This window comes from Gasterosteus aculeatus, chromosome 1, assembly GCF_964276395.1.
Source record: "Gasterosteus aculeatus chromosome 1, fGasAcu3.hap1.1, whole genome shotgun sequence".
Taxonomy (NCBI): Eukaryota; Metazoa; Chordata; class Actinopteri; order Perciformes; family Gasterosteidae; genus Gasterosteus; species Gasterosteus aculeatus.
The window spans coordinates 9,026,467-9,054,410 of record NC_135688.1 but is presented as its reverse complement, the minus strand read 5'-3'; the positions used below and the strand labels follow the sequence as shown (position 1 = coordinate 9,054,410).

General features: G+C 44.8%; 1 protein-coding gene across 2 annotated transcripts; it reads left to right on the top strand.

Annotated features, from left to right (window-relative positions):
• The first annotated feature begins 447 nt into the window (after positions 1-447).
• Positions 448-27,944, top strand: cbl (Cbl proto-oncogene, E3 ubiquitin protein ligase). 2 transcript variants are annotated; one of them, XM_040170753.2, is made up of 17 exons: positions 466-967; positions 1,066-1,408; positions 4,774-5,021; positions 14,342-14,488; positions 15,219-15,375; positions 16,722-16,843; positions 18,150-18,287; positions 19,011-19,098; positions 19,695-19,826; positions 19,985-20,203; positions 20,792-20,923; positions 21,232-21,681; positions 21,898-21,986; positions 23,423-23,623; positions 23,722-23,810; positions 23,985-24,248; positions 25,098-27,944. In XM_040170753.2, exons 2-17 carry the CDS (start codon positions 1,259-1,261, stop codon positions 25,385-25,387), a joined length of 2,916 nt encoding a protein of 971 aa, XP_040026687.2. In that variant the 5' UTR covers positions 466-967; positions 1,066-1,258; the 3' UTR covers positions 25,388-27,944. The 2 variants fall into 2 exon arrangements, with proteins under 2 accessions (XP_040026680.2, XP_040026687.2); XM_040170746.2 differs by having other exon boundaries at positions 448-1,408.

Sequence of the window (27,944 nt, the reverse complement as noted above, 5' to 3'; positions counted from 1 at the left end):
AGAAAGTTCTTTCCGGGATCTTCACCTCTCTCCTTTTGTTTTTTTTCTTTGTAAGGCATGTTAGCTTTCTGCAAGGCTGTGTGTTCAGACCATCCAGAACCCTCACCAACGACCTACGGGGATGATTCTTTGTTGCTGGGCCTTGGTTGCTGAGTGAGTTGCCATGGCACTCGCCGTCCAGCTTGATTGATAGTTGATCAACTTTAATAAAAGCCAATACTTGACTCGGGGCACTGTTGGGTTTTGAGCTCAAGTACACGAGCCGTGCAACTGGACCCTTACATTTCGTCAGACATGTCAAAGCGTCCTCCGTTGTCAGGGGCGACCAAGGCCCACACTAGCGGAATCCAGGGCTGCATTCAGCATTCCTTTAACACTTTATGAATGCTGTACAGGCAGAGGCGCGCACCAGACTACATTCATGCCTCGTGAACGCGCACGGGGGAAGGCGTGGAGTATGAGTGAGGGGGGGGGGGGCGCGCGCGCGCGACACGGGCGACACGAACGGAAGGGGACGTACAGGAAAGGAAAGGGCCGCGCATGCACGTCACTGGAGTAAACAGAAAAAGACTGGGACGTATTTAATTGCAACAGTTATTTATTCAACCCCGGTTCTCGTGTGTGTGTGTCAGCGAAGCGCTTGCGGTTTAAAGCGCAACTTCCTCTCCTCCCCGTCAACGGCTCTCTGTCGTCAGCGCGCACAGGGCTGACGCTGTCACACCGCCGCTGAACTTCCCGTCAAGACGCGGCGCGACACCTCTGGCGCGGTCAAAAAGAGGAACCAACATCGGGTGCTGTCGAGAGGAGAGGACACACTCACGTCCACACGGACCCCGGGTAAAGATACGGTGGTGGTGCTCGGCTAATTAGCCTGCGCGGGTCCCCGCAGAGAGAGCGAGGGAGAGGGAGAGCGACACAGAGACAGAGCAGCGCGGCTAGCTGCAGCACCGAGCCGCTCGCACAGAGTGTGAGTGACTGAGGTGCTTGTTTTTAGCCCCAATCGGGACATTTGTCTGACAAACAAACAAAATGCTAGGTTTACTGATGGGAGCATTTTTCCGATAGCCACCCCTTCCCCCACCCCGGTTGGACCCCAGCACGGATTCACCAATCGGGCGCTGTCCTCGTCGGGGGTGGGGGGGGGAGGTTCCGCCGGATCCCCATCGCCCGGTCCAGCCTAACTCCAGGCGCCGGTTCGGTCCCCCTGACCCCTGCCGCGGCTTGCGGTCGCTCTGGCCGACCCTAGCCGAGACCGAACATGGCAGGGAACCTGAAGAAAAGCGGGGGGCTCATCGGGAGGATGATGAAGGATGCCTTCCAGCCGCACCACCACCACCTCCACTCCCATCACCAGCCCGGGGTAGTGGACAAAAAGACCGTGGAGAAATGCTGGAAACTAATGGACAAGGTTCGTAACGTTAAGTTTGCCTCGCACGTTAATTAGCGGTTGACGTTCGCTCGCGCGTTTGTTGCCACGGGGATGCTAGCTGACCGCGGCTAACCAGTGGCAAGCTAGCTAGTGTTAGGCGTCGCTATCGTTAAAGAGGCTATCGTCCCCTGGTGAGTGTGAGTCGGGGGGGGGGGGGGACGTGGTTAGCTACCCGTTAGCTAATTTGGCAACAACCTAATATAACTGTATTGTTTGGGACCGTGGGCGTGCCAGGCTCCGTTGTACCACAGTAGAAGACATTCACATTAACGCTGACCCAGGGACACAGCGAGGGGTCTGTTTGCTCGTGCAGTGCCACTCTCTGGTGTTGTTAATTAGTTAACGTTAGTTGTTTAGTAAACGCGGGTATTGACACAGAAAGAAAGCGTGGGCTCAAAGACTTTTGCCTGTATGTGAATCATTCTAAGCAAACCGATTCCCCTGCTATCACAGGGGCTGCTAGCACAGCAACAGTTCTCTTGTACGATTGTTTGCTGAAAAAGCGGCCAGTCGAATGTCTGTCAGCAGCTGGGAACTAGCGAAGCGTATAAGACGGAAAGAAAGGTGTCCATTTAACTACACCAATTGTTCTCTTTCACAGGGGACACACATTTCACAGCTTCTCTTCTCAGGAAGAAAAAAAGAAGCGTGTAGCAGTTTGACCCCCAGTTTCCTGTGAGATTCACACAGCACTATTTGAGTGCATAGGAAGACAAGACACTCTTTTGTGTCTCCTCTTCCTCTTTGAGGCCTTAGCTTGGAGCTCTGATGTTAAGACACAAAATCCTTTTTGCGAAGCTATTATTAACAAACCGCATTCCAGTTTATTTTCCTCCTCTGTGGTAGATGGTCCTGCCGGACAGTTCTACACAGTTGAGGCTCTAACTTAATACTTAAAAACGTATAAACCGAAGTGATGTTGTAACTCCACTGAGTCTTATTTTGTTCCTCAGTCGATGTTCAACAGGTTAATAGACCGGTTTTATTTGTGTATGTTTTGTCAAAGATTCAGAGAAGAAGACTGGACAGTTGACATTCTACTTAAACTACCCTCCACAGCCGGGTTAATTTAATCATTTATCATACTTATGACTTCTGATTCAGCAGCTCCAACAATGTGGGGAGAAAAAACAGCAGCTTACCTTTTTTTGAAAAGACTTTATGAGCCGATGTATTTTTATTCCACAAGATTTAAGAAGTTTAAAATAGCAGCAGAGATATGGTTTGGCTTGGTCTAAAGGAAAACCACAGCCCAGAATATACTTTAGCACAACTCTCCAGAATGACGATGCACTTGCTCTTAGAAACCCCCCACTGCCCAGGACTTTGTTAAATTCTATCAAAAGCACAATAATCATTTTCTTTCAGGAGTTGCCCTCAGACATTAACCCAGTTCTTAAAGTCTGAAGCATAACAAACTGTACAAACCCGTAATGCTTAGTGTCTCCTCTGCCTCCCCAATTCCTTTAAGCTGGTTAATCTTTCTATGACTTAAACTTGAAATAAATACTGTAGTAATATTTATTATTCAGTTGAGGATCCAGCCAGAATGCACAGATATAAATGGGGAAGACTGATGAAGATGAGTGGATTGCAGTTCAGCTTGTAGGCAGTCAACATTTTACTTCAAACCAGTACCCTTGAATGTCATTGGGCGCACATTTGTTGTGGCCTTGTACGAGTGCATGTACGCATGTCTGTTTGGCTGAGTTATGGGTACAAGTTTGCATGGTCGATGATGATGTTAGTGTTATTACCTTGGCAACAGTCTTATCTGGTCCGAGACATTACAGACTAGACCTCATTCTTTTCGAGGCCTAGACAAGATTTAAAGGAATGAGGGCGCAGTGTTTGCAAAGATACTGAAAATCGCTTTCAATTCAGTTGCCCACAGAATCCAAAAATGTATAGGAATCTAGTCAGTTGAAGAAAATCATCAGTCGAGTGCAAAATGTAATATATGAATAATTCACATGACAAATTCTGATAAGAGCCTTGTGATCGATGCATTTCCTAGTGCTGAAAAAGCATTCTAACTTTCAGTGTCCTACTTAGCCTCAATCTGCCTGATGATCATCAATGTCCGTTGGATTTGTAATGTCGTCCGTAGCTGAGCTGAAGGGGAATGACAAGGCCCTTTCACCTGTGATCCATTTACACTATGAATCGAGAAGTGACCTTTTGATTTTCAGACACCAATGAACACCCACACATTAAAAGCATTTAGCATACTGTGAAATCGGTACTGCTTAAAGTCTGCGTTTTGATAACGTGGGAAATTTGGGCTGACGATTCAACACTTTTTGAGTCGGAATTTAACAAACTTTGACAAAGATGACAATTTTTCAGTAATGGAAAGGGATATTCCAGCCGACATGAGGCTATTCCTGCCGTACTCATTTCTTCGTCTTCCTTAGTCTGCTTTCTCAGTACGCAATAATCTGGCCTGCTTCTACAAAAGAAGGAGCCGTGTCCCGTTGACATGCAATTGTTTCGGTCACCAATAACAGACATGAGACCGTGGCTCTTTCAATAGAATGGCTGTTTGATCATGCTAATAAGTTGGACATAAATGCACTGACAGTTCTGATATTAACGATACAGAGCTTAATGTCAGAGCGGGTGAGGGAGGGGGGCTAGGCGGTCCGCCAGTGTCTCTTGTAATGGCCAACGAAGCGAGTCAGACAAAGTTTAGCAGTACAGTGAGATAAGTAAGGAAGCTTGAATATTACTGAGGATGTAACACGTAGTCCGGCATATAAGCACGTTGACTGACCATCAAACAGGAAGTTCTGAATTTCCAACGTTCCATTAAGCGGTCTGTTATTGCTCTGTCCACTCATTATAGGATTCGCCTTCTTTTGGTTCAATGATTGTTAGTTGAAAAAGTTTTAACTTTTTGTCCCTAAATAATAACTTCTCTAAAATCTAAGGAAATGGAAAATCACACATTGTGTCTTTATGATAAAGAGAAATACCTCACGATGCCATAAGTGACTAAATCCATGCTTTGTTCCAGCATATAATGAGCAAAGTGCCACGGTTGACTGGAACAGGGCTTTTAAGGGCCTTCCTCGCAGTATTTGACTTTTTGGCATCTTCATTCAGCATACACTGTGCTTTGGCTCCATAATGATATTCTGCCCTTAAGATAAGTGCACTAATATACAAAAAAGAGAGTGTCTTCCTGAGAATGAAACTGCTTGGTTGCATTAAGACCTCCTCTCCCACCCTTTTTCTAACACTTACTCTTACTTTCCTCTCATCTACCTTGCTTCCTGCCCCCACTCCTTGTCTCTAACTTTTTTCCTGTCTCCCCCCTGTCACATCCTCCCCCTTTGCAGGTGGTGCGCCTCTGCCAAAACCCCAAATTGGCTCTAAAGAACAGCCCCCCTTACATCCTGGACTTGCTGCCAGACACCTACCAGCACCTGCGCACCATCTTGTCTCGCTACGAGGGCAAAATGGAGATGCTGGGGGACAACGAGTACTTCCGGGTCTTCATGGAGAACCTCACCAAGAAGACCAAGCAGACCATCAGCTTGTTCAAGGAGGGCAAGGAACGCATGTACGAGGAGAACTCCCAACCCAGGTAAAGTATTGATGTTAATTCTCTGCTCTCTTCACAAACCGCGTTGCTGAGTGCATCTGAAATGGGGAACTTTGAGGTGTGAAGGTCGCGATAGCTGGTGTTTCATGGTGACGTCACTCCTCAAATTCATTTATTCATTCATTCGGTTTGAATATTTTCGACCGCTCGAGCATAGAGTGAACGATTGCACCCACACCCAGCTCGCACTGTAGCTCAAGATGTACCAAAACAAGAGGAGAGAGGTGTTGTGGTTTTATCATGTGAGCATCTGTGGTCAGAGTGACGCTTAATCTACAGCTGCCTGCCTGTCACTTCGTTTTGGGGCCTTGCCATCTCAACCACTTTCATGAACATTTTCTCTTGATGTAGTTTTCTTACAGAAATGCTCCTTTTATGAAATCGCACAGCGGCAACGTCTTTGTCTTTCTCCCACTTTGCAATACAACAAATCTGTCTCCTTCTTCCCGAAAGCAGACACGCAAGAGCACCAGATATACTGCATTAATGTGCCGAGGAACTTGTGTATGTGTAATCAATGAGACATGCATCTTGTTTCCCTTGTTTGGGAAAAAAAAGCATTGTTTTGGAGATAAAATGTGAAAATGAAGTGTGTTTTAAGCACAAAGTAGTTGTTGTGTTACTCTGGGTATCTGCTGCTAAGAGCTGTTCTTACCTGCTCGCTCGTATTGCTGCAGATGCCGTTTGGTTTACTGCATGCTTTGGATAAATGCTGCCGGGCATGATATTAACCAGCATTAGGGTTAGGGTAGGATAGCCCTCATTAAGTCATCTGTGACATTCATGCATATCGCAGGACAATATCAAACATTATCCCCGTAAGGTTTCTCTGGGCCGGCGACTTCCCGCAGGCTTGAGGAAAGGCAAAGCGAGCGGAGAGCTGTAGCTGACAATATTTGAACATTTATCAAAAACAGTTCATTTATATCCTAGACGGCATATCGTTTGAATAATTAATTTAGTGTTTTATTGCTAGATTACTCCCTGCATACGAGAAAATAGACCAGATGCCCCCAACAAGATTGGACTGTCGTCTGCGTCGCGTTGAGTGTGACAAAAGAGGCTGTGCAGAGGCCTGTAAAGCTGCTGGGGAATGAGGGAAACAGAAGTCTCTTGTTTGAGCGGTTTCTTGGTCGTTTTTTTTTTTCATGTGTTCATAGCTTTTAGTTAGTTTAAAGTTATACATCCTCTTCTTGTTTCTGAGTTCCTCAGTGAGATAGTTTGGTCGGCTGCTGTGACGGGGAAGCCGTTTTAACCATGACCTGGTGGTTGAGGTTTTTTTCCTTTGGCCATTTTTAACTTGACACTCATTGCACAAAGAGGCTGCCTTGAAAGAAATTCCTGGTTTAAGCAAAGGAAACACACTCACACACAGTAGCTATGCGTTACGCACAAAGACTGCTATTGTCTGTGTGCAGAGGTCAGCGGCAGCGACACTAACCAATAGGTATGAAGGCCATAGAATAAATCCAATGACGTGGAGCTTCTACACAAAGTATAAAATTGTTATGGTTTTTTTTTTTTTGCATCTGTTTAAAAAGAGCTGAGTAATCAAAACGGATGTGAAAGCGTCTCATTCTGATGTAGCAAATATTTATTTCACATGCATCAGCAGAATTAATACAAATTTTCCCAATTTCTAAATTCCTTGTACTCTGGTTAAACACCCGAGCCCACTTCTCCCGGTCTCGGGTTCAAAACCCGTTATGCTTCTGTTCTGTGAACCAACAGATTTTGTCAAGTCCGAGTGAGGGACACAAGAGTTTCATCAGGGCTCCGATGTCTGTGTGGGTGGATGTGGTGTGATAGCGTGCGGACGTTTCGATTATGGCTTCTCTAGAGGTCTAGAGCCTTTTCTTGTCTTGTTGTTTTTTTGTTTTTTAGAGTTAAGTAAATGCCTCGTTTCACTGTACATGTGAGTGAGGATGAAAGAGAGTCTGCTGTCAGAGAGACTTAAGTATTTACTGTGACGGCCCGTCTTCAGTCATAATCAATACATCCTTGTCATCACTTCCTCCTCGTTTGCTTCACTTCCGCTTTGTGTTTCACAATGCACAGTCAAGACATATTTGGGTCTCGGACATGAGTGGGTTTTATCTATATGTATTGGTAGTCGATGCCTTGACGGGACAGCGTGTAACATTTATGGTTTGTTGTTTATTTGCAGATAGTAAATTGTATATTTAAAAAAATGTCCAGTCAAGAAAAGAATCTTACTCCCCCAAGAGCCTTTTGCATTTTACGTGAACTTAAGATTCTAAGACGCGGTATTAAACAGACCCCGGTGGTAAATAGTTACAGATTGTAGTATTGATAAGCCCAGGTGCTTTTTATTAGTACTTTTTAATCTTTTGAATTGTCTCCCTGTAGCCGAAATTATCTCTGCTCTCGTTGTCAGGCTGAGCTTCACACACAAAGTCCAAGCTGGTAGGCTGATGTGGTAAAGTGAACCAGGTGAACTGAAGAATACTTGAGTTGACAGTATTTGAGAGTAAAAAGACAATACTTTTATCACCTCTTTGTTTACACTTAGATTAAGCCGCCAGGAGGACAGAAGAAAAGGGGAACACTGATACTGAACTGACGCTCCACTCAAATGTGGTTGTTTTTTGTTGCTTTTTCCATTTGTTTCCAGTGAGATACAAAGACCTTTTGTAGAGGGACTTTTGCCTTCGTAACAATGACTCTTGATTCTCTGAATCATATTTAGATATACCTTAATTATAAATAACTTGTGCTTCTGTTCTGTATTTGTTAGTCTTAAAAATGGTATACATCTTTTTATGTACTTTTAATACTTTGTCATGTAGAATATCAAAGTATCGCTAAGAGTACAAGAATCTTGTGAATAGTGGGGCTGAGCTGAGTTTTAATTAATTACTGCCACTAAAAGATACAATATAAGTTGGATAGGCCTACCTGTTAATTCTAATATTAGCTTTTTCCGATTGAACACCACATCAGAATGCCACTAGTGTTTAGCTGACTTCGTTCACATTTATTCATGTGTGTTTACAAATATATATATCTATAATCTATGCGTGAATGTGCGCCTGTGCTTTGAGTCCCGTGGTGCACAACGTCTTTAAGCTTTTCACCAAGTCCACGATTCAAATATACGTTTGTCATCATATGACAAAGACAAACTTTAGATCCTAATTTTTTTAAGCCTGCAACGAGGCCCTCCCTCACTTTGGTTGTAGAAAAAAAATACACCAAAAGGCTTAATTCATTTTCATTTTATTTTCGGAAGACACATTTCACTTCAAGACATTTATGAATTAACAATTTTGCTTCCCTACTGCACAAGCCACCGAGTAGGGTAGGTGTGAAAAGCGTGTTAGTCTAGTGCTGCCAGCTACTTCTGCACCACTGGACTTCTGCCTTTTTAGCAATGACTTTGAATAATTGTTTGAGTTGAGTAATTCACGTGTTCTGCAATTTTTACCACAGTTTTAACACAGCTCCTTGTCTACAGTCGACTTTGGCAACTTTATATATTTTTTTTTAGCAGACTAATTCCCTGGACGGGTCGATCAGTGTTCTAACCCTCCTCCGTTGGTTGAACCGGAGGCTGCTTTGACCTTTCCGTGAGGCTATCTGTCTTCCTGGGCCGAGCTGCAATGCGTCCAGTCGATCACGGGAAGTGGCGGCTTCGTAGGCTGCAGAAAGTGAGCAGTGGGCCGATAAAACCAGGCATTTAGATGCATCACTATTGACTGGAAATTGTGAGGAATATTTTAAAGGCTAAGACGTATGAATAATTACCAGTTAAATCCACACTTCTTTTAGCTCTGAACTGCCACCTCCGGTTTCTTTACTAACAAAGTCAAATACGTTCCTGCCACATTTTAGCAATATAATGACAGCAGTCGGTTGGAACACCGACCTCAATCGTCTACTCATCCTGCCTCCCATGCAGCTGAACTACGGCTTAGGCTGCAGTGGCCACGAAGAGCCTTTCACTCAACAATATATTAGATCCATTTGTCTTTCCTCATCACGGCAACATTCAGTGGCTTTATAAATCCTTAGTAAGTCACTGCTGTAAATATGCATACATGCAACAGTTAAGGGATTGTGTGCACAGTAGAAAATAAAAGATAAAGGCTGCCAAAGATCTCTTGAAACGTGCACTGCACACCTCGCACGAGTCCTTCCTTTCAGCCTGTCGGAACAGGTGCTTGCCATGTTGTGACTAATCATTCCAAACGCTTATGACTGTTTCCTTTTGGCACCTGGTTGTCTGTACATTTGTGTTTTGGATATAATTCCAAATGTTATTTTGTTGAACTAGCGCGGGACATGGGTTGCTAATGCTGTCAATCATAGATGAATCATACATGGAAATTCCTCACGCGGCTGTTTATGGGAAAGTGCTCCGGTTTCGTTAATGGTTTATGTAGTCAAGATTTTGTGAAAAGAGAAAAACACAACATTGCATGGTGCAGTACCTCTGGTATGTCATTTTCCGCCGTTCCTATTTTTGGTTCATCAAGAGAGCGCTGTCTTCAAATACGACTTCCTATTTTGTGCTCACGAACGTCCATGCGTAACTAAGGTCTACCTCTACGAGCACGGCACTACACTTTCACCATATAAACCCACTTTCTGACTGCAGCTATGATGCTGCGTTAAGGGTCTACGTTCCAACAGTTGCATTGTTCAAGTTGGTCCGTTGTGGATTTTGTCCTGAACCGTCATATTTCCCCACTAATTGGATCCCTCATATCAAACTGTCAAAGTAAAAATATGTTGTTTATTTGTGCTCTTTGCCAGTAATGCAATTTGGGAATCTTTGGCCCTATTTAACACAGGTTGACTTGAACACGGTTTGTAACTCCTACTCATCATTCCAAACTGAGCATTACGCTCATTCTCAAGTTGATTTACGGTAGTGTATAGCTGAGTTGACTTTTTTTGCCTGGCAGCCAAAAGGCCTCCGGTGCTGGCAAAGGAAAACACCTTTTTTCCTCAGAGGTTGCGGATGTTTCAGCTTCAATTAAATGTGCTTAGCTTGGGGCGTTTAAGTGTAGATATTCTCTCTCACACACACACACACACACACAAATAGCAGAGCCTCATGGTTATTTATGTCACAATGGTATCAGTGAGCAGCCAGCTCATGTAGTCCCCACAGTATTAGATTATGGTGATTAGCATGATGCAACCCACTAGCTTCTCTGTCCCTAAGCGTACAAGTACTTGCTGTTTATGCAGAGCGAGATAAGCAAAGATAAGAAGTGAGCAAAGATATGTACTAAGAAATGACTAGTTGACCCGTGTTAAGAAAGGTCTGTTTTCTGGTTTACAATCCTTATTTTTTTCTTTCACAATAAGCTGAGCTAATCAAATTGACGAGGGTCTTTGAAAGATCTCGGCACTGTCTTAAAGGCACGGTTGGTGATAATCTTCAAAAACGTTTGTCATATTTTTGTTGAAATTCTCATTACATCCTGACTGCAATCAATAATTCAAATACATAAGAAAATAACCTCGTAGCTGACGCAGGACCACCCAATAATGTTATTCGACCCAAATGTAATTATTAGACATGCCTGTCCTCCCCCACATTTTCACATGTGTTCACTTGTTGCTCGTCACTGGAGCCTTCAACAAGAGGCCAGCTGGACAGCTGTGCGTGTGTGCTGTCAAGGCTGCGTCTCGATGAAGATGTATGGCACTATGATATGGATATGATGATCCTGAGAGTTCAATTTATGATGACTGGAGCAAAATGTTAAAGACATAATTAATTCAGTGCGTTTTCTTGTAGAGCAATTGCCTTTATTTTTACTTTCTGTGTTTCTTTTATGTAACATTGTTGAATTCACACTTCGATAAGCGTAGCCCCATTTTAATGTAACCTATGATTGCATTTTACTCCAAGTGTAGTTGTCTTGGTTGGGAATCCTGATTTAGCTTAGTTAGCTCTATATATTGTTGAAAATCCCTCTTGGTAGCTTTGGTACGGCGCTCAGTTGATGTTTGATCTACATTTCCCTTTTTGCCTGGAGCGCAAAACATAATACAGCTGCATGATGATGTGACAGCTACTTGTGACTCTGCCAATCCAGACAGACTCTCATTCTGTGGGCTTGACCCTTGCTTGCTGGGCTGCGGCGCTTTAGCGCAGTGCGGGGCTGGCTGTGCTACTTTATCAGAGCCGGCAGGAAACAGGAAGGGAGCAGCCAGCTGCCAGGTCGGAGGTCAATCTATAGCATGAGGTGGGGGGGGGGGGGGGGGGGGATTCTGAAACAAACTGTTTGGCCTGTTGACGTGGTTGGGATTTAGAAATGAGTGAGAGACTGAAAAAAGAGAAAAAAAACGCCACGACTTCTGACGGTCCGAATACACGAGGAGGCCAGCGCCCCGTTCTATGTGGCTGTAGCCCGCTGACTCGGCTCTGTCCCTGTCCGTCCCACACCGGCGTAAAGAACAGAAGTAACAGTTGTAGGTGCGCTGGCTGCTGCCCAGTACACACATACAGAGTACAGAGCGAGTATTGTAGGATGGAGAGGGACACCGACTAGGGGAGACACAAGAGATGCTAAAACAGATATGGGCTTGTCCTGCTACATGGGAGATTAGATGCAGACCTGTATCTCACTTGGAATGTCAGATTAATATTCAGCCCGCCTTCTGTAAAGCTCTTTCCATCGAGCAGACAAAATGAAACGCAACAAAGCCCTTCATTCACTGCTCAAATCTTGTGCCAGAGACAGCTGTGCCACCCTGTAGCCATAATGCCAGTCAAACCAGGGTTCACTTCCAAATGCATTCTTTCTTACAACGGCAAACATCTATATATGGCATGTAAGACTTTGTGCCCAAAGAAACTGACCCCCCCCCTAGTGAGAATCTTCAAACGTATCATTGGTGTGTGTGTGGTTGATTTGTAAATATCATTTTAATGTATCAAGTTCAACGAGAGGAGTGAATGGTTGATTCAAAAGACGCCGAACCCCCCTAAATGTTGAAATGAGATTCCATGTAGACCCTCGATGGAGAGGATGCCCGTCCTCATCTGAGCAGGAGGCTTCATTGTAACCGAGAGAAAAGCGCAGGGTAGAGGGAGGTCGACAGGAGGATGAATGAGACTGCAGCTTTAAGGCTCAATAGGTCACAGGGGTTAGGAGGAAGAAGAAACCGAGGAAGACCTCCTGCTGAGATGATAGCTGTTGGAAAGAAGGAAAAAAACACACACACAGACGTGCAATGTCACAATCTGTGGTGACACTGGAAAGGGAAGTATGACGTCAACAGCTCCCGTTCCTCCGGGAACGAGCCAGGAGGAGTTAAAAGTCTTATTTTCCACCGTGGTGGAACGGTGTCACTGATGAGGGTTGCCCTGCCTTCAAAGACATTTGCTGTGGAGTGTTTGAAACCATAGATCTACAGCTGCAAGAACCTTCCCTGTTTCATCATTTACTGCTGAGAGGTCGTAAACGCGATTTGCTGTTTTTTTTTTTTTTTTTTTTTTTTTCCGGTTTGCAAGCATTGCATTTTCTCATTCAATCTGCTGCTCTGACGGTAAATTAGGTACATTTTGGCAGGTTATCAACCGACCGTAATCTTATTTATTCATCTTGTCTCCGTCGTCCTTCCTCATTGACTTTTCCGCTCCACTCATTGGGAGCACAGCGCGGCGGAGGGCAGCTGCAGCGTAGCCGCGCTTTCATCGCTGTCTCTCTCGTGCATGTCAATTCACCCTGCCCGACAGCCAAGCACAGTCCCTCTCTGTGCTGCCTCATAAATCATGTCATCCGCACCCACAACACTTCTAATGCTGTAAAGAGAGAGGGGAGGGGGGGGGGCATATTGGGCAGCTGTGTGGTCTCCTTTCCCTGGTCTCCTTTTTTCGTGCCCTGCCCTCTCGCCGATGTCTTTCTGAGTAATGCGCTTCTCATCTTCCTTATTATGTCATCCCCCCCCTCCTGGCCTTCGGTCCTTTACTGTCCTCTGTGCTTGTCGGCCAGTCCTTTGCAGCTGTACACTAGCATGTGCTGGCTGCTCTCCCTCAGTCCATCTGTGATGGCATTGCACGCCTGTAGACCCTGCTGTGTCCCTGGACGTCGGACTAATTTGGAAATGCGTAAGCAGCTACGGATAATTCACCATGCAGAGACCTAGCCTTGAGTTAATTTTTTATTTTTTTTATTGCATATTTTAGAAACTATATTTGAATAAAGTTGTTTAAGCATTCACATGTTCTCTCGTGTCTGGCACGAAACCCAACCACTACCACCTAAAAGATCACATCTTTCACACGCATCATTTTAACCAGCAACAGTAGATATTTACATGCAATTTTCTAAGGTGTTATATTTCCACCATATATCAGGAAACCGATTTGGTGTATGAATGTATTTTGTTGTCGGTGGTGGTCAATGGTTAACTATCATCAAGCCTGACAGTGTTGATGACTTTCAGTAGAGGGATATTATTAGAAATCAGTATGCGCAAACAGACATAAGGATTCCACTTCTTGACTCGCTGTTGTGTTCCTGCTGTGGAATATAATTTCCTTTTTTATCATCGCGCTGGTGTTTGTTTCCTGTCATCGGGAAAGCAGAGCAGGTTACTATTTATAGTTGGCTGAGGAAATCATGTAATTTTGCTAACGCCTCGATCTCTAATTCCAAAATAAGTAATTATCACTTAATTCCTTGTCAGTTTTGTGGATGGAGTTTTCGAGGATTCCCAATGAGTTTTTGTGGAGTCGGTAGTCAAAGACCAGTTTACCCTCACTAGACGTTGGTTTACCAAGTCTGTCCGACAGCCTCCCGCACCACCAGGTGGTGATCAATAGGCCGCTCTACCCCCCCTCTTTACCCGAGCGTCCAAGACATACGGTCGCAGATCTAATCAAACGACCACAAAGTCGACCACTGAGCTCTGCCCAGGGCCTTCTGGTGCCGTGTACACCCATGCACCGCCCTTTGCACGAACACAATTCTTTGTGGTCCATCCACGATTAGCACAGCTGTCCAACAACAAAGCACCACTTTGGTTCACATTGTGCAGCCCGGACCCGGTGATTCATTAGAGCCCATTGTTTTATCCTAATGCCAATCTTGGTAGTTAATGAGAAAACTACATTGTGAACCTCATCATCATTCATACAACCCATCAGTAATTCCGCATATGCTGTACCATCTGATCAAAACATGTCAGGCTAATAAAATACCAACATTGCTCTGCATTTCTCTCTCAAAGCTGTTATACTGGCTGATGACAATGTGAACCTCAATGCAATGATAGCAAGGTGTAATCTCACACCCTACTTTTGATTTCCACAGGCGGAACCTCACCAAGCTGTCGTTGATCTTCAGCCACATGCTGGCTGAGCTGAAGGCCATCTTCCCCAACGGTCTGTTTCAGGGCGACAACTTCCGCATCACCAAGGCAGACGCTGCAGAGTTCTGGAGACGCGCCTTCGGGGATAAGTAAGCCCCATTCTATATCACTTACACACTTGTGTGTGTGTATATATATATATATATATATATATATATATATATATATATATATATATTGCCACGGTGTTTCCAAACTGGCTTTCTGGAACCACTATGAATTGACCCTTACAGGTTGTTCCGAAGAAAAGAAGCCTAGCGACCGGTTGCTAGGCTAAGAGAGTACACATAACTGACCTGAGAGCAATAGTTCCCCTCTCCTTGCTCGTCTCATAGCCTCACATATTCTCTCTGCAACAGAGTTCTGGTAACTGACTAAAAAGCTCTGTTGAGATGTGTTTTTTTGGGGGGGCATCCTTGACATTTTAAACTGGGATACCCATGGTTTCTTCAACCGGACACATTTTAGTTCATTTCCAGCTTTAACTGATTTCTTTTTTTTTTTTTTTTTCTGTGAGTGCTGTTTTACAAAAATAAGTCCATTTACCATTGGTTTGGATATCTGCTGTCTTTTTAAAGATTGCATCAGGTTAGCATTCATGGCCAATGACCGTCAAAGCTCTATTTGGATATAGTAAAATATCACTTACACAAAATAGCTTTTCCTTTTTTGTCAATTCATTGCACGTAGACTATGCTGCGGGGCAAATGAAGGTAGTCTGCGTTTAACATTTAGTACATTTTTATTAATGATGTTTTGACATTCAATTTCACGTTTTTCAAGGGGATGTCGTCATGCATTTTGTTTTGTGCGTCACAGGACAATTGTGCCTTGGAAGGTGTTCCGTCAGTCTCTCCATGAGTTTCATCCCATCAGCTCAGGACTAGAGGCCATGGCCCTCAAGTCCACCATAGACCTCACCTGCAACGATTACATCTCTGTCTTTGAGTTTGACATCTTCACGAGGCTATTCCAGGTAGTGACACTCACTCACACACACTCTCTGCATCGCTTTACCAGTGTTATTGTTTGCATTGGGAGATAAATATAGGAGAGAAGTGCAAAGGATGAGGGTGCGTAGCAGCCTTCCATCCTTTGGGGAATACAACTCAAAATGAACCTGAAACAATCTGCTACCTTTTTTTTCCACTTCACTTTTATCAACTCGTTGGCAGGATGTCTGCTGCTTTATTCAGTCAGATGGGACTAAAGTAAAAAAAAAAATCCTCTACAGGTTTACAGCTGTATGGGGGAGGGGGGGGGGGTTGCGTACGAGGAAATGGAAATGTCGGTGTTGCATACGCACCCCCTCTGACATATGCAGGTATAAAAGAATCAGCAGAAGGAAGGAAGAAAGGATTTGGAAAAAAAAGTGTCTGAGGGGGGGCGCTGAGGGCGGGTTTATCAGGCTTATTCATAGTAGTCAGTGTAAGCATTTCATATAGACATTTTAATGGGGTCGTCGTGGCGCAGGGGGTAGAGAAGGTGTGCTGGGAAGCACGAGGTTGGTGGTTCAATTCCAGGCTGCCCCATGTTCCATGTCGAAGTGTCCCTGAGCAAGACACCTAACCCCTAATGATAAAAGCGTCTGCTAAATGACCTGTAATGTAATGTAATTAACACACGACGATATGAAAATCATAAATGTTTCATACCAAATAGTTTTTAAGCCGTACTCAGTGTGTCAATTGCGATTTTCTAAAACCTCTTGCATCAGAATACCGACAGGCTTAACGAACCCTAAGCAGACTTCAGACATTTCCTAAGACACTCCCTCACACAGAGGAAGAGGAAGTCTTCCTCTAAATGTCCTCAAATTTAGAATAGGAAGTGAGGGTGTGGCCTTTATATGCATTAGAGTACTAGCAACTTCAAATGTTTCACGCCGTATCTTTTAGGCTGAATAATGTTCAGACTCACGCACCAATAAACATGATTGTGTATTAAGTTCAGTTCAATCAAGTGAACCAAGCAGGTTTATTGATGTCCAAAAGCGATATTCAAAAATATACAAAAAAAAGTACAATTTTCTCTGGTGTGGGAACCAGTCTGCCTTTGTCTCTCTAACCTTCCCCTTTCTGTGGCTCCAGATTGCATCAAAAGAGTCGTGTTTTTGTGATTTCTGCTTTAAGGACCTTTTTACTCTGTTCCAGCCAGATTGAAGTCGTTGTATATCCCACTGAAGTTCAGCAAATGGTTGTTGTCAGTTTCCTCCCTGATGCGATATATTCCTGCTTTTCTTTGCTCATGCTGCTAGATTGCTGTGCCCGAGCACTCGCACATCCGATGAGTCACTCGTTCTGTTTGGTTTTGTATGTGTAGCCTTGGTCGTCCCTGCTGCGCAACTGGAACAGCTTGGCAGTGACTCACCCTGGCTACATGGCCTTCCTCACCTACGATGAGGTCAAAGCGCGGCTACAGAAGTTCATCCACAAGCCTGGCAGGTGAGAAACTTGTTTGCCTACACCTGCACACACCTTGTTATTCAGTCCAAATGAATATGCGGTGTGCTTTGATGCAACAGAACAACATGCTACTGGTACCTAGCATTACTGGCCTGATTGTACACTGGGGGCTGATGTCTTGCCTTGTGTACGACCTCACTGACATCCGAGGCTTGTCAGTTTAGTGCTTAGAGTGAGAATTGTGTAAGTGTAAATGACAGCCTGCTGTCAGTGGGGATCAGTTTCCAGTCACACCAGTGGTCTCCACCCTAAATACCACAGCTAGTGTTCTAAAGAAAGACAGGCTTCTTTGCACGAGTTCATTCAACACACTTGATTTTAATAAAGCAATTTCCTGATGAACTATTCTACGTTGAAACAAGAAGGGAGCCAATGTTTATTGGTGGGAAGAGAGGCTACATCTTTCTGAGAATGGTGCTTCCTCTTGTAGCTACAGTTGCAGTTCCACTTTAGATTACGTTGAAGCAAATCTATTTGTACCCATGAGGAACAAATAGACCTCACCTACAGCCTGGGAAAACACGGTCGTCCCATGTGTTGAGCGCATTTCCTCCCACAATTCAAAAGGTAAAGGTCATTCAAATCCAGCAGTTTTTACATCCATATTTACCTGCTAGCAGTTTTGATCGGGGAAACTTTGCATATCTGAATGTATTAATGCTTCCTGTTGATCAGTACAATAGTTGGAAACCAATTGTATGACCACGTACACATGTGCACCCTTTATGTGCAGGTAGCATTTTTGTTGTTGTTGATCATGCACAATAGATAAATAAAAAAATTAAAATTGTATTTTGTTATATTGCCACGGGGATGTGCACCTGCATATCTCAGCCTACGTATTTGCATATTGACTTTATTTCATGAATAGGTATATGCATACTTGACTAACCGGTCCACTAGTGTACATCATGTGGGACACAACCTCCTCCCTTTGATCACGTATCAGGAACATGTATTACCAAAATATGTTCGACATACAAGGAATTTGACTTTGCAGTTGGTGCATAACATCAGACCGTAAGACAATGGACAACGAGACACATATGATAGAGATAGTGAAAGAACAGCATAGTGCAAGAGGAATTTAAATTGAAAGAAAAAGTTAAAAATAAAGTGCACCAGCATACAAAGTGACATGTGTGTGTGTGTGTGTGTGTGTGTGTGTGTGTGTACATGTGGAGTGTGACGGCAGTGACCGGTGGAGAGATCACACATTGTCTGTGTGGAACAAAGTGTGACACAATTCCAGTTTGTCCCTAATTTCTCACATCTCTCTCCGCAGTTACATCTTCCGATTAAGCTGCACGCGGCTGGGCCAGTGGGCAATCGGCTACGTCACAGCAGACGGAAACATACTGCAGACTATTCCCCACAATAAGCCCCTCTTCCAGGCCCTCATAGATGGCTTCAGGGAAGGATTGTGAGTCTACTCGCATTTTGTTCGGCAGGCTCTTATCTGTCATTTTCTCAGGGACTTACATCTTGACCTCTGCGTCTGGGTGTTGGTCTTCATTTTTACAGAGTTTTAATAAATGATCAAGTCGAGCTTCCTTTCATATTTAGGGCTTTGCCTTTTCTGCCATTTCCCTTAATTGCTTTTCTTTTCTCTTCCCGCAAGTCATGCCTGTCTGTACTAACTGTGCAGCTCTGCTTTGCCTCCCTGAGTTGAATCTGCCCTTCAGCTCTAAACCAATCCAGCTATATCCTATTGCCTGTCCCCATCATTTCAGTGTTATCGTAACCAGGATAAAACTGCTGGTTTCTAATGTCCAGATCAGTTCATGGCTTAGCTGGCCTGCATGAAACTCATCTTTTTATGTTGATTGGTTGGTTTAATGAAAGCTATATTCGGCCTGCTCCAACATGTAACCAAATCCTGATTTTCAACCAAGGAAGCCAGTATATATCGCCTGTATCTACAAAATGATTATACGTTAGTAATTACACCAAGTCACTCATTTGGAAGTCACGTACTGTACATGAGTCATCTTGGTGATAATATCAAAACAAGTTTCCAGATTGAACAAATGCACTGCACAGATGTCTTTTATTACCTCAGTGCAGCCTGTTGGTTAGAACATGAGTATAATTAACTAATTATAATGAGAACTTTTCTTTTTGTCTTTTCTTTCTTTTTTGTCAGCTATTTATTTCCTGATGGACGAACCCAAAATCCAGATCTGACCGGACTGTGTGAGCCTTCGCCTCAAGACCACATCAAAGTCACACAGGTCAGAGCAGAAGCTCCTCATACTGCACCCTCGGTCTTTATCTGGTATATTCTTCAGCATTTTATTGTAAATGTCAAATGTTTTTTTTGTAGTCAGGTTCTCAGTTAAGAAAAAAAATTTGTATGCAACAGTTTTCTAGTGCGTTACCAAGAAAGCAGAAGTGGAAGATATGATGAAACACCACACAAGAACTGGGTTTGGAAAATGTTAAGTTGCTGTGAATATAAATATTAATATACTAAATATATTTCTTTACTAGGTGAAATAAACTGGATCAAAATGTTTTTTTTCTCTGTAATGAAAAATATGCAACCTGGGCTGCTGTAAATGTAGTGAAGGTGGCAGAAGCAGAAATGATTCATTGTAACCGTTTGTCTTTTTTTGTCCGGCATGCATAACTTTTGCCAAAGTGTTTACGAACATTCTCAATTTGCTTGAGCACAGGACTGAAACTAAAAATCCACCCCCGCGTTTTAACTTTGCTTCCGATCCTTCGGGGCTCTTTCCGAATGATCTCAGATGGTGTTCGTACCGTCTTATGTCTTACTGTTCTTTGGGCACTGAAAGCTCATATGTGTCTCTCTTCTGTGCCTCAGGAGCAATACGAGCTGTACTGTGAGATGGGCTCCACTTTCCAGCTGTGTAAGATCTGTGCCGAGAACGACAAAGATGTGAAGATTGAGCCCTGTGGTCATCTCATGTGCACCTCCTGTCTCACTGCCTGGCAGGTAAGCGCGTGGGTGGATGCAGTAGGTTTAGTTAAATCGCATGACTCATACCTGCAGAGAGGCGAACTCACCGCTCAAGTGTTCTCTCTGGGGACGTGGAGCACATGAGCTCATTTCATCTCGGTGTGGTGTCGTATCTGCCTCTCCTTCTGTTACAGGAATCAGAGGGTCAGGGAACGGGATGCCCTTTCTGTCGCTGTGAGATTAAGGGTACGGAGCCAATTGTGGTGGATCCCTTCGACCCCAAAGACAACAGCGGGGGCTCTTGCCGGGGCATGTTTGGGGCCGAGGGCGCTCCGTCACCCAGCTATGACGATGATGATGACGACAGACTTGAAGACCCCCACCTCATGATGACCAAACTTGCCTGCTCAAAGGTAAAATTGTGGTCAGACATTGACTTAATTGAGACAAAAGTTGGTCTTGAAGGTTTCTACTCATGACACTGAGCAAACCGGTTTTTTTCATAAACAAATGAGGCACTTGGCTTCGTTGGTTTGACCCCCTATGTGCCACTCGTCAAGTTCTTACTGTCCTCTTCTCCGCTTCCTCCTGAGAGACTCCGTCTCTGTATCTTTTGCATGTACTTAACATGCAAAAGGGTGTATTATATTGTCATAGTTTTAGATACTGCCTAAAACACATTTTACCATAAATATGGTCTAAAACCTGTTAAACTGTGCTCTGTAATGTTTTCAGTGACAGAAAACATGACATCCAGCTCATTAACTGAGCCAGTACTTCTAAACATCATTTTAAAGGAAAGAAATCATAATTTTATTCAATCTTAAAAATTTCCTGGTGATAGTTGAGTGACCATTTTAGGATTTCTCTTAATCGTTTCTGCTATGCCTATTTTAAATAAAAAAAATAAAAAATTACCTTGACAGTGGATCTCTTGTATGACGAAAAGGTGCCATTTGACAAATCTTGATTCCGGTGTGTATTATTTCCTGTTGATCCAGGTGGAGCGCCCCCCATCACCGATGTCCATGGCGCCTCAGTCCTCTCTTCCCCCTGTGCCGCCCAGACTGGACCTGCTACCGCACAGACCTCCAAACCCGCCTGCGGCCTGCAGCCCCGTGGCCAATAGTAAGGTAACTGAACACATAGTTAGGGCAAGAGGTAATGTATCAGAACAAATATGTTCAAGAGTTAACATTTCCCACAGTCACACGGCATCTTCCATATGTGTTCTGATTGTCCAGCTTGTTTCTGGAGCGCTGTGTGATGGCCGACCGGTCAACAGGATATGGTGCTGCTAGAAACAAAAAATGCATTCACAGTGGTCTTGTTGCTAGATGGATTATTTCCGTCTTGGAACATCACAACACGGAAGTGTTTTTTTCACGCCAGTGTTGTATGTAGTCTGAATGAGCTGCCTCCATCTGTTTCTCCGCTCCAGCTTGCATCTCACCACAAGGACAAGCCTCTTCCCCTCCTCCCGGCGCTGCGGGACCTCCCCCCTCCTCCTCCAGAACGTCCCCACACAGTCGGGGCGGCTCCCGATGGGCGGGTGCAGAGGCGGCCCTTACCTTGCACTCCCGGGGAGCCCCTTCGAGATAAGCTCCCCCCTACGCCCCCAAACCGGCCTCCGGCTGAGTGGAACTCTCGTCCCGTTCCCAAGGCGCCCATCTCTTCCTCCTCCTCGTCGTCGTCGTCCTCTTCTTCCTCTTCCTCCTCCTCTTTCTCAGCATCCTCATCCAACCAGGTCTCCGGTCTGGGAGTGGACCTTCGAGCAGGTGTCAGGGAACTCTCCAACCGACACTCCCTCCCCTTGGCGCTACCTTCCGCTCTGGACCCGCGGTCCGACTCGTCCAAGAACAACAGCTCCCTCAGTCTGGACCACCAGCTGGTCAGTCAGACCACAAAACGCCACAACTACCGTTTGGTTCAATGTATATTCATTATCTTCAATGACTAACGTGAACAATTTCACTGGGAACCGCTCTTAGTTTGACCACTATGTACACTGAAAAACGTGTATTTCCTTCAATGTCAGGCTATTGCGTATTTAAATATTCCTCCTTTTTAAAGTTTGTAAGATTTCAGTTTTCTGCTTCCTTAACAGAATTCCACGGCAGTCGCAGGTCACGATTATGACAAGGCCAAAGTGAAGCCCTCATCCTCAGCCAACGCCATCTACTCAATCGCCATCAGGTCCGTTGTCCTGGCACTGTAATGACTTCTGGGGCCTCATTTATAAACATTGCGTACGCACAAAAGAAGGCGTACGCCGCTCCCTGCAATAATTGGTATTTATAAAAAGCAAACTTGGCGGAATAATGTGCACTCGGACCCATGCGTACGCACAAAAAAATGGGTGAAATGAGAACCGTCGGCAAATGCAAGAAACACGCAAACGTGTGTGAAAGTGTGTAAAACTAGACTGTTGTAAAATAAACGCCAATACTGCCTCTCATAAATAACACAAACACCCGTTTGATCGATCTGCAGCGTAAAACAAACAGAAATACAAATTAACACTATTTCAAAAAGAAAAGTGAAATATGTTCTGCAATAATATGTTGTGCATGTTATGCATAACATATTATTATTATTATTATTATATAACATGTTATGCAATTTATCCTCAAAACACAGCTGTTGCTTTTCAGATGCAATCAAATGGACGGTAATAAAATGCCATGATGCCATCACAATGCGTAATGACGTGAAATGGCTGATCTTGCGCTCTTAGAAGACGTGGCACATGGAAGGATTCACGCTGTAGTGCAGCGCACCACCGGCCTGTTTAAGGGCAGATGGCGCTGCCTCGACTGCGCTGGATGGAGGTTATTGTCTACTCCTGAAAAGTTGTGCAAAATCGTGCTGGCATGTGCTGTGCTACATAATGTGGCACAGCTTGTTGGCCCATGTTGGCCCAGACCCTGTCCCCGATCCCCAATCATTGCCACCAGTCTCTCATCAAGAGGGGACAGCTCCGGTGTCCCCTCTCCCCTACCCGTGGCAGGAACACTTTGATGTCAGACCAATTTTTCTTTATTTCGGCCACGGTCCAAGGTTGTGAGGCTGCAGCGTTGCTCTGCAACCTTTTGCAACTTGTGTGCCTTTTTGGCATTAGTAATGTCCATACTCTGCCCTCCAAAAAGCATTTTACCTCGCCAATGATCATTTCCACTTCACACTGAGTGAAGTTACGTTTCTTCATTTTCCTCAGTGTTTGTCATCATTTCGCAATCGATGAATATTAATTTGTGGGCGTTCCACAGACTATATGTGGGCAACTATGGGCGTGACATGAAGCCGCAAAAGCTGCGCTGCATTTAGAAGTGATTGTGATTTATTAAGGGAAAACTGCGTAGGACGTGCGTGCGCACGGTTTTATAAGTCTGAATATTTCTGTGCGTACGCACGTCCTATGTTTCATCCGTACGCCACTTCTGGCGCAAACCCTACGCAAGGTTTTATAAATGAGGCCCCTGATCTTTGATTGTTTGCTCACTTCCACAAATCCCAAAGGCCATTCAATACACAATTCAGGGAGCTTGTTTTCAGTCCAAACATTTAGCATTTTTGTGCTTATACATTATACATCTATATTTAGAGTTTTGCTATTTGTCTTTTGTGCTCAGAACTTCTTCAACCCAGAGGCTGGTGACGGGAGAGGAGGCCCATGAAAGTGATGAGGAGTCGGAGTACATGATCCCGTCCTCCCGCCCCGTCCTGCCCCCCATCACGGCACCACCTGCAGGGGAGACCCCATCAGTCCTCAGACCTCCTCTGCCTCTAGCGGCGCTCCAGACACAGACCCAAGCTACTGCCCTCAACCTGCGGTATTCCAGACACTCAATGAATTCACTCCCCGCAGCATTTCTAAATTACTTCAAGAGACTCATGGATGTTGTGTTATTATTGTTGTTTGTTGTTGTAGGCTGACACTGGCTGAACGAGAGGATGGATCTCAGATGGTTGACGCCATGTACAATGTCCAGGCCAGGTCACAGCAAGCCAGAGATTCAGGTATTCGTCCGTCTTTTGATCGTGTGGACTGGGACAGCTTAAATGAATGGCATTCGTCACTTTTTTTTTAAACCTCAATGTGTCCATCGGGGAGACCTTTCGGTCTGCCACCCTGCAAACATCTCTGTCCATCAGAGGCTGCAGTGCTAATACGTTGTTTTCAATCCATCCCAGACTATTCAGAGTTGCCCCCTTTGGCGATGAGCAATGGCACAAGAGAAGCAGACGACGATGACGATGACGACGACGACGAGGAGGAGAAAGAGGAGGAGAACTGCTACGATTTCCCCAGACCCCGGCTGCCGATGCCCACGACCCGACGGACCCTTTCAGAACTGGGGGGGTCGTCTTCCTCCTCTCTATCTTCGTCGTCAAGCTCATCCTCCACAGCTGCTTTCAGCCACCTTTCTCTAGATTCGGATGCTGGAGCTGCAGCACGTGAGTAAACTTGTCGAGGCAGAGCTAGCTTTTATTATTTATAAAGAGCCATTTTAGCGAACAGCAATGTTTTTACTGTGAGGGACATTCTTCTCTGTGTTAAATAAAGGAGATCACCTGTGGCTTTCAGAAACATTTAGACCTGTAGATACCACGAGGAAAGGAGGAAATACCCTTTGCAACTTGTGTGAGCCAACAAATTGGCCTTTGACACTTAAAAGTCCCATTTTTAAATGAGTGATGGCATGTACAGTTAGCAGCAATAGAAAATGGTGTGTCTATTGTTTCATAATATTACTTAACATGTATAAATGTGTAATGGCATTAGCAGCCTCTTTGTTCAGCTCTTTACTGTCCAGCTAAACCTTTTTGGAGGTTTGACTGCAACTGATGCCGCATTTAGTGACTCTGTCTTAAACTGTAGAAAAGGGTGGGAAAGGATTTATTTCTCTCCTTGTCACTGTGAGCTGACATTTAGCACCTGAACCGTTTGAATGCCGACAGTCTGAGAGTTACACTTTTATATCTGAGGACCAATTAAATGGCTCTTAGATAAGCTGCCAATCTCCCAGATCATAATTGGGACTCTTCATAAGTGCTTTGGGAAAGGTTGCTGCGGTGGAAATGTCAACCAGTTCCTCCATACATACAGTGATATACAAACACATTACAGACGAATAATCAGTGTGCGGTTTGCCCCAGGTGCTCAGGATGCTTGTTTTTTAATGAGATTAAATTCTAAATTATTTCTAGCAAATTGAATCTCCATTCACACTGATCTATACTGACTTGTTGACCTAAGCCGTCCAGAACTTTTTTAATAAATGCGTATATGTGCCTTCTCTTCAGCCTTTTCGGAGCCGCCGGAAGCACCAGAGAGACCTCCGAAGCCGCTGCCCAGACGGATCAACTCTGAGCGCAGACACAGCCCCGTCCCGCCCGTCCCTGCTCCACCCGCAGCAGCAGGAGGAGAAACCAACCCCCAAATCAGTTGGGAAATCGAGCACCTGCTGAGTGAGGGCTACTCGTACCAGGACATCCAGAAAGCACTGCTGATTGCACAGAACAACATTGAAATGGCTAAAAACATCCTCCGCGAGTTCGTCTCCATCCCCACCGCCGCGCACGTCCTCACATAGCACCCTGCCCCGCGCGCTGCTCTCGTGTTCGCTCTCTCGCGCTTGCTAAGCCCGGCCTGGTTGGGCCGAGGTCGGCACAGCCCCGGCCCCCAAGCCCATTAAGCCTGCAGCTCTACCTCCAGTGCCGGCTGACGCCCGACGTCCCTGCGGACTTTTCTAACTGGCTGTTACACCTGTGAGCTTGTGGCGGTTGTTGCACTCCGTGTGCTTTCAACAGTGTCTGGCCTTCTTTTAACTGCTGCAGCAGGCCTCTTCCTTTCATGGACATCTCTACGGGGGGGTTCCCGAGCGTGTGCGGAACCATGACTGGACGCCGAATGGCACCAGACCTTCGTAGGACTCTGGGGGAACGCTGACAGGTTGTCATTTCCCTCGTCAGAAAATGTAAACAACACCTCACAAAAAAACTAAAAGTGTATGTCTATATGAAAATTTAATATATAAGTAAATATATATTAAATGTGTGTAATATATACAGTACGTGCATATACAGTAGGTAAACGTAACTTCAGCTTTGAGGGTCGCTGTTGGTACGAGCGACATCGGTAGCCGGGGACCGTTTTTAAAAGGGGCTTCGGGGGCCGTGAGAGAGAAAGAAACGGGAGGAAGAGAAAGAGTCTGACGTCTTCCTCTCCGGGATGAGGCGACATCCGTTTATAAGACGCGCTGCGGAGCTTTTTCAGGATGGATCAGTCTGTTATGGCCTTCGATAAACGATGTTGCTTTGGTACTTTTTTTTTTTTTTTAGAAAAGATGCTTGTTTCGTTGTGTCGTATTTTTCAAAGTAGCATGGCGATGATTTCGGGTCCATTGGACTGTTGTCTTGGCAGTGTGTGTTTTATATGTGTGAGTTTTGTGTACGTGAGCATGCATGTGTGCGTGTCTGCCAGACACTTCTCCTCATGACCTCTTAGACAAACCCCCGTGTTCCTGAACAACATGAATGTGGAATTACAGTCGGCATACTCTGCACACGCACTACCGCTCTAACTGGGTGGGCGGGGCCTCGTGTAGCTGCACCGCCTGGCAGGGGGGGTTATTAGAGGACGTAATAATGTTGACAACCCCGCAGTGCCAGACAAGCTTGTGTTGTGTGATCCGTGGTGGCTGAAATGTTTTCATCGTGTCTTTTGTCTCACCTCATTGGCTGGCTGATTTAAAAGAATGTTCTGTCTCCAGCCCGGTCCAGTGTTATGAAACAAACAAAAAAAGGTGACAATTGATTTATTTAGGTAATGTTTTATTGTAATGTGATCATACATATTGTTGTTATAATTAATTCAGAAGTGCTTCACTGCTGCTACTATTGTTAGTGCTAAACAATTAAGCCTTAAATGTACATTTGTGTGAATATCGTGTTTACCAGTCCTCCGGTCTCTTTAAAGTGACAGTATCATCCATGTCTCTGGTCCGTAATGTAGCATACTTGAAAGTACAAACGGCTCGGGAGCCTGCAGCCCTCTCAAGCCCCCCCCCACCACCACCCACACACACACACACACACACACACACACACACACACAGACCAGAGGTGACTGCAGAGGCTTTTGAAAAAGTCTGCTACTAGAAGAGCCAACTCAGGAATGATATTTATCTGGAGGAGAGCTCCGCCCGCTGTCTCCTCGTCCAGCTGACATGTAGCTGTATCCACTCAATGATCCACCCAATGAAGTCACACAAGTAGCCGATCGCTTAGAGCTCGCTCGTGTTCATTTTCTCTGTTTGCGGGACTCAAAACAGCAGCTTAATTTCCAGGTACAATGAATGAATCCGATGAATTAGTGCACGGAGCTTTGAGGTACACAGACTTGAACCTCTCCCAACATATGAAGAAGAATGTTATTTTTGAGGGAGGGTTTGAATCATGTTGAAAGCCAGTCACCACTGGCTTTTTCTAGGGTAGCTCTCTCCGGCCGTCCTCTAGTGTTTCCTCCCTGTACCTAGTTGCCTTGAGAAACAATTTACCAAAGCGTGCTTTGATACTGTCACTCTAAAGAAAAGGTATATTGTACAAAGTTAGTAATAAGAACAGAGAAACGTGGTTATTTCAGTTTGCATTCCTGTACAAGTATTTTGTTCCAAAGGTTTTGTTTACTCATGTGAATAATTCTGTGAGCAGTGCCATATGTTGAGAGATCCTCACCGTGTTTAAAGGAAAGGCCATGATGTTGAGGAGAAGTTGTTTTTGTTCTGTATCCGGTGATCTCGGCAGTGTTGCTTGTATTAATCTGTCCTCCTCCGCCTTGTCAGTCACATCAAGCCTCATTTTGCAGCACAAGCGCTGATCTGGGATAAGTTCCCGTCACTTTGTTTTTCTTACCTGAACGACGAACCAGGTCCCAGACCAGCACGCAGCCTCAGCTAAGCTAAATGGTGCCAGCCGGTTGCCCTCCGACCTGGTGTGAGGGTTCTTCCCCTCTCTGCCAGAAGAGGGAGCTGTGGATCCACGTGGTGTGTCATCAGTACAAGTCATTCAATAACTTTTGATGGTTTTTAAAACTCATATCACTTTGGAAGTATGCACAGTGCTGTTAATAAAATATGTAAAATCTACAAA

What these genes read in the sequence shown, in the direction of transcription:
- cbl (XM_040170746.2), top strand. Translation starts at nt 1,259, where the DNA reads ATGGCAGGGAACCTGAAGAAAAGCGGGGGGCTCATCGGGAGGATGATG. An exon ending in TTCATCCACAAGCCTGGCAG is followed by an intron (nt 16,844 to 18,149) that starts GTGAGAAACTTG and finishes CTCTCTCCGCAG; the next exon opens with TTACATCTTCCGATTAAGCT. An exon ending in ACAGCAAGCCAGAGATTCAG is followed by an intron (nt 23,811 to 23,984) that starts GTATTCGTCCGT and finishes AATCCATCCCAG; the next exon opens with ACTATTCAGAGTTGCCCCCT.